The sequence below is a fragment of the Apis dorsata genome, unplaced genomic scaffold (assembly GCF_000469605.1).
Source record: "Apis dorsata unplaced genomic scaffold, Apis dorsata 1.3 scaffold_371, whole genome shotgun sequence".
NCBI lineage: Eukaryota > Metazoa > Arthropoda > Insecta > Hymenoptera > Apidae > Apis > Apis dorsata.
In genome coordinates, this window is record NW_006263635.1 from 37,363 (window position 1) to 49,743 (window position 12,381).

General features: G+C 27.1%; 1 protein-coding gene across 3 annotated transcripts in view; it reads left to right on the top strand.

Annotated features, from left to right (window-relative positions):
* LOC102679208 (ecdysone-induced protein 78C) overlaps positions 1-12,381 on the top strand; it is a 23,666-nt gene that overhangs the window by 7,680 nt on the left and 3,605 nt on the right. For 2 of the 3 annotated variants that reach the window (XM_006618719.2, XM_031511955.1), the window contains exons 2-3: positions 9,792-9,933; positions 12,233-12,379. In XM_006618719.2, coding sequence (XP_006618782.1) covers positions 9,792-9,933; positions 12,233-12,379 — 289 coding nt within the window. The remainder of the gene's footprint in view (positions 1-9,791; positions 9,934-12,232; positions 12,380-12,381) is intronic. The other variant, XM_006618721.2, reaches the window with a different exon arrangement.

A 12,381-nucleotide genomic window follows, 5' to 3' on the forward strand; every position in this document is an offset into this window, starting at 1 on the left:
ATAGAAGAATTGTTGATGAGGATCGATAGGCGAGTTTAGTTTATCCAAGAGAAATATTTATCATACTTGTAGATAAATATTTATACGTATATATTTAAAAATTAAATAAAAATATTATTGAAAATTGAAAATATTAAAATTGTAATAGGATGTGTTAAAAATTTAATAAGCAAAAGTGTATCTGCAAACAAATTTGTAAAAAAATATATGTATATTAAAATTATTTGCAAAAATGAAATATTGATGTTTCTAAAATGAATCCTGAAAATTCGATAATGACAAATTTATTGAATTATTTTTTCCTATATTTCTTTAAATATTTCATTCATCGTTTCAAGAATAAAATCAAGAGTTTAAATAAAACATTAGGTACATATGTCGATACTCGCCGATCTCAGAAACAACTTTTAATTCTCAGTAAATTAATGATTGTATTCCGAAATAGCTTTGACAACGCACACTTCAAACACTTGTGTCCATTCAGTTGCATCGATTCAACATTCTGAATAAAAGAAAAAAATCAAGCGACATGTAAACGACTATATCAGTATAAATTAAAAATTGAACATGCTCGAACTGTGTCTTGGAATTAATAATTTCTAGAGATCCAGTTTCGAGAGAAAGAATTCGTATAATTACAATGGAATTAAGAACACGCGTCAAAATGGCGTATTCTTTCTTTCTTTTTTTCTTTTCTTCTTAGTTGAAACAAATATTTTGTAGTCAAATTATTGTTAATTTTATGTTTCACGATTGACACTCGGTATATTTGGCATTTTTATCACGTTTAAAGTATACGTACTTTCACACATTTGGATGGTGGATTAACTGAATTTAAGATGATTAATCAGATGAATAGAATTGCAAGTCATGTGCATGTGTATGAATAGATTGGAAAAATTGTCGACTTTCATCTTGATCGCTTCCAAGTTTCTCTTAGTATAATTTATGAATATGATTATATTTAAAATTGAATAGAGTAGAAATAAAATTTATGTCTATATGTATTAACAATATATATATATGAAATATTAAAAATTTGATTTTTTATGTGTATACAATATTCTTTGAATACGATAAACTTTAAAATTGATCATAGATAACACATGAAATATTCATATAACATGTTTCTCGTTATTCGATATTGATTTTAAAATTAGCAAACTCAAGGTGATCATGGATGAAACAACATTGACAATCAAATATACGTTTTACAAATTATACAACGTTGTAACATGACAACATTTAATTGTCTGTATTTATAATTTTTAAATTTTTATTTCGTTTATTATTATAATTTGTTTCTTGCAAAAATAAAATTTCCTAATTATATAATATATATTCCTAATTATATAATATTGAATAAAAGTTATTTAAAAAAAAATGGATTAGAATTAATTAACCGAGTAGTTGAATGAAAAATAAAATAAGCTAAAATAAATTAAATTGATCGATTAAAAAATGTAACAATGTTCTCTCGTGTCTTCTTATTTTTAATTCCATCTCCCACGTATCTCGTCGCATGCTCGCGTTAAATATTTAAAAATGTCGTTTTTGTTCTGGATAAACTCCTTAGCTGACATCCTCTGGCCTTCCTTTCCCAAGCGAAACTACTAATAATAGGTTGGACGATGTAAATTTATCACCGTTTTCCATCATGAAGCAACCCTTTGAACGCATCGCAGTCTTTACTGAAGAAAACAATTTTTTCACAGGCACGTGCAACGTGTTTGTGTTAAAATAACGATCGAAGTGAGATTAGGACACCGTGACCAAGCGAAAGAGGGGACGAAATCACCGATTAATAATTTCGAGGAACAGCGAGGCAAGAAATAAATTTCGATCGCGATAAAATTGTCTCGTCGGAAATAAACGCGGGATCGATGAAATCTGAATCGTAGATTGGAGCGCGATCTAAGAAATGGACCAAAAAAATTGTACAAATTGATAATTATAAAGGAGAAATTAAAAATTTGATTAAAAATATAAAGTTGTGATTGATTGTAATTACATTTTATCTTACGGTTAAAATGTAATTACAAATGTTCGATGAATCAGATTTAGACGATCTAATTTTAAAAAGCCCGATAGAAATGTTAAATAAATAATAAAAAAAAATACTTATTTTTAAAAACCAGCTTCGTAGCTAAATCTAATTAGTAACTAAAGATAAACGAATGACGAATCATAAGATATATATATATCGAATCAGTAATTTTTACTTGCATCTTTAATTTAAATTTATTTCTCGATGATAGAGAATCACAATGAAGAGTAGTGGAAATAAAATAAAAAAAAAATAGAAAATCCTAATTTAATTTTCATTCATAAAAAATTAAAAAAAAGAATAAAAAATGATACGACATATATCAAATATTTTAAGTAAAATATGTTTTAGAATATTTAATGCCATTTTTTTTTCCATTTTATTAATTGCATCTGCAAAAATATATTTGCACAAGCATCCCCAATTCATCTATCTATTCAAATATCCATCTTATATTACCTTAAAACGAAACCATAAAATATCTTGTGAGCTTGCAAACAAATGCAATCACCGTGTGTAATTAAACGCGTAATCAAGATACGCACACATTCGCGTGTCTCAATCACTGACGCGGACCGATAACCAGCCCAATCGAATCAGCTTTTTCAACCTTTCATTCAGCCTATCGATTTCAATTTTCGCGATTTTCAATCCGTCGGTTATACATTTCGCTCGTCAACTTATCGAATTAATTCCCACGAAATAAATTACTCAGATCTATTCATTCCCATTCAACTTTCATTTCCGGTGGCGCGGCATGCGGCGAATAATGAAACTAAATGACTAGCAATGGCGTGCGCTCGAAATCACGCTCACGAAAATTAAGGGTGGGCGTTAAAAGCTTCGGATTCCATGAAAATTACCGTTGAAAACGTTTCGTATCGATTTTTCGCGTAACGTTGAAACAGTTTAGCGTCCATTTATGCGAGGGACCAAGCACAATCGAGTTTCTTTATTGGATTGTTCTCTTTGAATGATATTCCGATCTTACGGTTCATGGTCCATTAGGATTTTATCTCTTTCAATAATGTTTTTATACGTATATTCGTATGAAGTCAAAATAAAAAAAAAATATGATTTCAAAAATATAATGAAAATATAATATATTTAATAATGAAAATAATAATTAAATAATGAAAATATAAAAAAATATAAAATATTTTTTATTTAGCATCTTTGATCTTTTTTAACGATGAAATGTCTCATCCATGCAAGTGAATTCTTTGTTCCAAGTTTTTGGATCAAATTCTATTTCTTATTCCAATGAATTGCTTCTAATTTTATCTTGTATCATTTAAATTAAAATTAAACAAAATTAAATTATAATAAATGAGTTTCAACCAATCTTTTTACAAAAACAACCCTTATTCAATTTCAGTCATAAGATCATAATTTGATTAAATATATATTCTTCTACGATATAATTAAATATAACATTTACAGCATTTGTGTAATTGTATAAAAACATTTTTTTAATTGGAAATTTATTTTTGATACGACTTGAATCCTCCAAAAGATCTTCTATAAATATATCAACATTCTGTACATTTTCGAATATAAATCGATCGTATAAATGAATCCAGGTTTTCATTATCCCACCCCTTTCCCCTACTTATCCCCTCGTTTATCCCCTTTTATAAAGCACGACAAAAGGACACCAAGTCATGAGGTATATTCCTTCTCGTTTGGTACGCATTAATCATAATATGTCGCTTATTAAACGTGCCGTCCTGTTGGCCGCCTCAACGAGGTCAATCCCGACCCATGCCGGAACACAACCTCTGACCGACCCTCGATTAATTTCCAGGCGTATATGTGCGTGCGCGTACACCCGGTATATTGCATATTGCGTTGTACACACTGGTTACAATTAAGTCGGTAGATAGAGATAACGTTGATTGAAGATAATAGTTGGATTATCCAATTTTTGAAAGTTTCGTTTGGAATGTTGATAAAATTGTCGATAAAATTTTTGTTATACAATGAGAATTAAAAATATATATCTATATAAATATGTATATTGAAGACAAGAGAAATTCGTTTAAGTGATCTGTTGAAATCGGATAATTATATTATAGATTTTCTAATTAATCTCTTTAACAGTAGAAATTGATCGAAAAAGTATAAGCTATGGACGAATGCAAAATAATAATAAAAAAAATAAGTCTTTTTATAGTTTGTATATTATTTTGTGTCTATGTTCGTATATGTGAAAAAGACTCTTTTGTGAATTCTCAGAGATGATAAAATTCTCTTCTATGATAAAATAAATGAGATAAATCATGTTTCATATTGATAAATTTATTTTATTATATTTCACGCGAATTTTGTCTTCTTATTACATTAAATTTTCGCCTATCAATCAATTTTTTATCTTTCAAAATAACATGTCCTTGAAAAAAGAAATTAATTGGAGAATGCAAGCTGATCATGTTACATGTAACATTTATAGATTATAATACTTGATAATTTTTTGAGATTTAGAGAAAGTTTTTAATGATTTAAAACTCGTGAAAAATTTGAAAGCTTGGAATGTTTAAATATTAGCAGATTTATACAAGTTTTCATATAATTTTTAACGGTTTGAAAGTTCGAAGAATGAAAGATTTAGGAAAAAATTTTAAAAGTAGAAAATCTGAAGATTTAGAATGTTTAAATAATTGAACATCATTAACTTAATTAAAGATTTAAAGAATTCGACGAAATTAAGACATTCAAAAGATTTTGAAAATTTTAAAGGATTTAGAAAATTTCATAAACTTAGAAGATTTGAAAGATTGTGAAGCTTAAATTACAAAGATAAAAAATTCAATGTTTTAAAATATATAAAAGCTTGAAGAATATCAAAGTTAGGAATGATTTAAATTAATTCCACCTTTATCATTATTTTAAAATCGATCAATTTTTCGAAAAAAAATTCTTTTTAAATTCCAAATAAAAATTATTTTAAAGAAAATTTTATATTTAAATTTTTTTATATAATCTCTATATTATATCAGATAATAAAAGATATCCGACTTCTATATCCAACCGAATAAATTTATTCCAAACCTCAACATACTTTTCAAACACTCCAAATACCGATCCTCGATATTGTCTCCGACCAAAAGCCCATTGGCATCCACGAACGAACGAAAATCCCTTGCTAACTCCGTCAATATTTTCAGAACGAGAAAAGAAAATCTCATTTGCAACTGTGTCACAATCGATTCTAACTCGGTCAACTCGAAACGCTTTGCAAACAACTCAAGAGTTTTCGTTTTTTCTCACTTTTCGTTTCTTAAAAATACTAGTTTTTCAATTTTTAACAACAAACTTTTAGATATTTTTAAATCAGAAACGTCATTATTTCTGAGAATTAAAATTCATCGCTTCTACCATCATTCGAAAAAAATCATTCATGTATATCAATGGCATTCATTGATATACATAAATGAATATGTTTAAATAAAATTTAAAAAATTTAAGAAATTTAAAAAATTTAGAATATTTTTTTTCTTAAATTTTATCCACACAAATTCTGTACACAAATCAACATCGTTATCATTATAATTCCATTCACTCATTTCGTAATTCTAAATCCTTTATAGAGAAAAAAATCAAATCGACGAATCCAAAAATGTTGAACCAAGATAGAAAATATAAAATTGAATTACGCCTTACTCCATTGACCTAGAGAAATCCAAGAAAGAAAGAAAGAAAGTCTTGACTAAAAATAATTCAATATCTGCCGACACCGATTTGAAAATTTTACTGCACGATCGATACTCCTGTGACTTCCTTTCGAGGGTGGAGAAAATGCATCCATCCAATGCCTAGAAATATCTCGTGCGTCCTATTAAGTTAGAAACGATTCGATTTCGAAGATGGAATTCGCGAAAACGATGGTCGTTCAACAAGGTAATTTCAGTTACTCGTTTCGATTTCACAATTCTATTTCATTTTTTTTTTTTTGCTTTTGAGAATCACGAAATGGTGATTTTCTCTTCGATTCGAAAATTTATATGAAATATTTCGATGAATTTGTCCTTTCTATTAAAAGGTTTTTTAAAACGTAGCTTTATTCAAGAAATTGATTGAAAGAATTTTTTTACTTGAATAATGGAAAGAAGTTATGCTTTGTATAACGAGGAAATTAATTTTGAATGATAAATTACTCGAGACTGAATATTCGATAAAAATTTTACAGTTTAAAATATGAAAAGATGGATATGCTTTTATTATATTTTTAAATGAGAATAATATGTGATTAAATTTAGTGTTAAATTGATTCGATATGATAAATATTTCTTTGCAAATTCGAAAATCTTCTTAAATGACATTTTAAAAATTATAAGTAAAAATTATAGGAAAACGATTCTATTCATCCTCGATCAAAACTAAAAAAATTGAAAATTTCTTTCACTAATCCTTTTTATCAATATTACTTTCAATTTTTTTCATGACTTAAAACACGTATTCTTTTTGAGAGGAAGCAGAATTCGTCAGCAGAAAACTCGACATAATTCAAATCCTATGCAGTTGGATGGTAATCGATTCGGAAATGAAAAGCAAAAGCTGAATCTGCAGGCCGGGTTGGACTCGGCTTAAAATTAATTACGCAAGATTCTCTTGGCGTAACTAAAGTCCGATGTTACCCGACTCCAGGATATCGGTCTTCTCCGATCTCGTAATACCGTTACACGTGCACAGTCGTAGAATTAGGAAGTCTGTAAGATCTTTTGCTGATCTCTTACGCTTTCTCCGCGAAAAGGTGGTCGATAACACTTCCGCGAGAGAGAACTTTCGAAAATTTCGCGATTGTCAGTGGATTGTCATTTTTATAAGGATATGCATGGTTTGTTACAATAGATAATGACTGAACTAGATAAGAATAGATATCATGCAACCTTACATGGCAACTTACATGGTAAGTGTACTTTCATCGAGAATGGCTTTTGTGTGCTCGTATTAGGATACGAAGTTGATCAGGCTTATGGCTTAGAGGTAAAAGAAATTATCTTATTGAAAGGAAAAAGATGTGAAAATATGATAAAATTTATAGAATATTCTTAGAAATATATTGCTTCGTATGAAGAAAATTTTATATATGATATATACCTGAATCTTATTTATTGAAAAAAATTTAAGTGTTTGCGTTTTAATATATAATTTATGTTATTAAAGACATCGAACCATAATATTTCAATAATTTAATAATTGTCTGATAATAGATGAAAATATATAATATTTAATCATAGGATTAATTAATATTTCATTAACTGATTTTCTGAATTGAATCTATATAATTAAATGTAATTGTAAATTGAATATCCTATTACAATAAGATAATTCCTATTACAATAGGATTCTATTATTTTATATGAAATTTATATAATGAAAATTGACATTAATTGAATTTAATATCCATAATAGATTACAGATAAATAAATATATATAGATTCAATTGAAGTTCAATTAATTTTGTACTAAAATTTCATTGTAATAAAGTTTTTTTTAATTTTAACCTATTATTATGTATATGATGAATATATTCATATACATCTTTTTATTTTTGCGATACAATTTAGATAAATACTTTTAAAATAAGATAGTTAATATTAAAACAAAAATAATAAATATTCTAAAACTTTCTTAAGAATAATATACATACCTGTTATTTATATTTCTATTGTTATGATTTTAATCACTTTATTATTTTGCAAATTTTTCTTATAATCAAAAATAATCCATGATTCTGAAAAGGTTAGGAACTAACCTACTATTCACACTTTTAGGAAAATAACTATATCAATATATTTAGCACAAAGATAATAAATTATATACTGTCTTCAATTCGAAAGCACACGATTAATCCTCGATAAATTAACATAGTATAAATTCGCGTTATATTTCCGTGTTGCGACTGTTCAAACGCTTTATTTGCCGAGCGTTTACATAAAGGCGATAAACGAATCGATTCTCGTAAATCAACGAAGGACGTCGAGTCAGTAGAAGTGGCGCCAGTAATGGCTGTACGGGACTATCTTGGCGTTTTAGAAAGCTCGTTTTTTCCCTATCGTTTCTCTCCGCGAACGACATTTTTACGATCCCTAAATCCAGACTGAGACCTGAGAGAATTAATCGGCGATCGTGCTAGCATTCGGTATCCTTGAAAGTTAAATCGATGTTATCCGATGTCTCGTAGAGTTTTCTTTCAATCGCATTGTAGCAAACTATATTCAAAATTATTCGAATATAGTTCTAACAATTTCATGTATAAAATATAATGCTATAGTGCTAAATGTGTTTCAACAAGATATTTAATAGGCGAAATTTTTATCAAGAATTTGTAAATAAATGAATTTGTAATGATTAAAAGAAAAAAAGCAATTGTGAAATTGCTTTCTTTGCATCAGAATTATGATAGGTTAGTGAGTTTTCTTTCGATCACATTACAATGAACTTTCGAGATTATCGAATATCGTTTTAACGAATTTATGTATACGGTATGTCATAAACATTTTTTACTATGATAATTGGAAATAATTAGTAACAAAGGTAAGTGAAATTTATATCAAGAATATATAAATAATTAAAAAAAAAAAGGAATTGTAAAATTAGGTTAGGTTAATCACTTTTAGATTGCATTGCAAGAAACTTCGAACTTATCGAAATTATTGAAATTGTCAAATATATACGATTTTATATATAAAATATGTGTTTAGCACGATAATAATTGAATGATTTTAATTCGTCATTTCATTTTCTGTTTCGATTCTTTTCTCGTCGCTGTTTTCTTCTTTTAAATAATTGCGTAATAGGTTAGATATGATGATTTCAATTATGATGATTCTAACAATATAATTGCTTTCAAACATGATCAAAAGAAGGAAAGAAGAAAAACTACTGACAAATATTAACGTTTGGTGATATGATAGAAAAATTCAAAGCGATTACGAAGTTTACATCAAAGACCATTCAAGCGTCGAATAGCTCGATTCATCGGTCTTTTTTGCTCGTAGCTTCTCTTTCGTTTTCTTGGGGAAAAGAGAAATCCCTTTTCATCGCGTGATATTGCTTTAAGAAATCCGAAAAACTTTATGGTTGAAAATTGAACGTTCGCGATTTCTCTGTTTCAAGCAATACGTTGGTAAATCCTATTCGTTTTGAACGATTCGGCTATCTATGCTATACGATGCGGGATGATATAAAAATAAAAGATGGTCACTTGGGAAATGTTTTAAAGATTATTTCTGTATTGTGAAGATATCTTTTTCTTTATTATTTGGTCATTTTATTGTGTTCCTTATGTTTTCTTATGACTATTTTATTTTGATGGATTGTTTTTATTGTAATTTTTATAAAAGAGATTAGTAAAATAAAAGTAAAAATTAATAATTTAAATCTTATCTATGCTAGATAAAAATAAATGAATTTGTATTATAAATGATGCGGAAAATGATCAAATGAATAGATTTTATTAATTAAAAATTTAATAATCATAATATTTGTATATATATGTATATATATTGTCTTATAAATGTATATTATATCTTATTATATCTAAAATATAGAATTCAAACTAAAAATAATGAAAAAAATTAATATGAAATTTCGATTATTATATTGGATTATTTATTCCAATTCAATTTTTAATCAATTGCTATTCATAAGATAGATAATATCGAATCAAAAAATTTTTAGAATATGTTTTGAATATTGCAAAATATATTTTGATGCTAAGTTTTTTCTTTCGTTTCAGGGTTTCTTTAGGAGAAGCATTCAAAAGCAAATAGAATACAGGTGCCTGAAAGACGGCAACTGTTTGGTCATCAGAATAAGTCGGAACCGCTGTCAGTACTGCAGATTCAAGAAGTGCCTAGCTGTCGGCATGTCCAGGGATTGTAAGTAATCAATTATAAATTATATTTTCTGTTAAGTCATGAACAACATAAAATATGTTATAAAAAAAATATTTGAAAGATTTCAAAAGATATTTTATAATATAATTTATAAATGTAATTTTATTTTTCTATTTCTCTTCAATTGATTTCTATCTTGTCTTCAATATTTCACAGGATAATAATAGAATGTAATTTTAAAGGTAATTTTAATAAAATAATAAATTATTATTATATTATGATTATTAATACATATCTATAATTAATTTGAAATGTCATTGCTTATACAAATAATTACATATGTACTATATAGTATGTAGTATTATATAGTATACTACAAATTCATCAATGTTCTGTATATAATAATATAATATGCGTATTTAAACAGTCAACAAATATTCATTTATACGGGCTACATAACATATAAATTTCAATTAAATTCAAGAGATATGATAATGAAATCTAATCAATTATATGCGTAGTTTAATTAAGTAGGAATTTTATTTTATATTCATTAATTTATCTCATCGATTTATTAAATATAAAGAATTTGTTAAAAACAAAGCTAATGTAAATACGATAGCAAATATAAATTATTAAATTTTATAATTGCACGAAGATTTTTTTTGTTATGTATTTACAATTATGTATATCATATTTTTAAAATTGTTCATTAATCATTAATCTCAAATCATCAATTATAATATTATTGGGTTAATATAACGCAAGATTAAATTTTTCAATTTCAATTATGTCATTTTATTCTTCATTAATTAAAAATTATCTAAAATTAAATGATTTAATATAAACTAATATCAATTGAGATTTAATAATAGTTACAAAATTAATACAATAAATTAATATAATTTAAATTTTAATTTTACTAAGTAATTTTTAATTATTTCGAAAAAGATTAAATAAATGGATCAAAGCAAAATTTTCAAATTCGTTATAAAAATTAAATTTTGCTTAGATTTCTCTTAGATTGCTTAGATTTTGAAATTTATTCGCAACCAAACAAAACTCTTTTACGTATCTAGTGGCAATAACCAGCGAGTCTTTCAGTTTTCGGAATTTCTGACGTTCGTCGAGCAGTTAAAGTAAACTGAAACGAAGTTGCGTACATAATTAAATGTCAAAGTTCCATCCAGTGCAATATGCGGCGGTGTATAATAGGAAACCGTCCGTACTTCCCGCTCGTATTGTCGGGAAAATCGTAATAAGCCCCTGTTAGTCTTGTGATCCGCTTAAGAAGCGGATGTAACCGGGGTAAAGCTGGCCTGAAACCTCTGCATCCTCTGTTGTCTGGAGTAATTCTCTCGAGTATCGTGTAAAATATTAATCTTTGGTAAATATGGTCATTTTCGGAACAAGATGTTAGAATGGACAACATAAATTAGTATAAAATATGGAAATATTTATTAAATTAATACAAAATAATTTTTTTAAACAAAATTTCAATTACACGTTTTTTTAAACGATACGTCAGTTAATTAAAACGATTTTAATCGAAATATCGTTTTATATATTTTTTCCACTGATTAGAAAATTTCATTATTCGTATAATTTTATTATTAATTTACTAAAAATAATCTTCATTTAATCATTTATGTGTTTTGTAATCTATCTGTACTAAAATGTAACGAAGAAGACCGGAAATTTATTCGAAACTACTTTGGAAGTGTTTCAAACTTCAAGTGATTAATGAATACAGGAGATGAAAACTTCTAATGCATACGGTAATCAACGTTGCCCTTAATTCAACGCTTCCAGAATAAAATGCCAAACATCCTATTTTTATTTTACAATCTGGTCGCTTAATTTCACTCAATTTATTTTTTTATTTTATTTTTTAAACTTTTTAATTTTAAATCGTTAATTTGAAATCTACAAAATAATTCATTTCATGATATTAAAAATTCATCGTTTTTTCCTTTTTAGAATTAATTAATTCCGAATTTAAATGAGATAAAAATCAATGATCATCTAAAAAACTACCGTCTTTAAAAGTCAATAATGGTATTTTAAAATCCGTCTAAAATATTAATGATTACATTCTACACCCTAAAGCCAGTGCCTTTGAAAATCAATACTGATATCTATTTTAAAATTTCTGTGTAAAAGTTCGACAATTTCATTTTAAAGTCCTTTAGAAACCAATCACCTATATAGAAACAATTTCTCCACCCTTAAAAGCACCCTTTCAAGAAACGATTACTCTAATAATGACGAATAACGAATAGAACGATACTTTAATAATACGAATAAACAATTAAACTCCATTTCTTTTTCTTCATTCCAGCGGTTAGATACGGCAGGGTGCCGAAACGTTCAAGGGAACGTGGCCCCGAAGACACGGTACCGACCACCACGACAACGACCACCACCACTGGTGTACAGCAGCTCACGTCCCCAACCGGTGGAAACAATAACAATAACAACACCACTAAC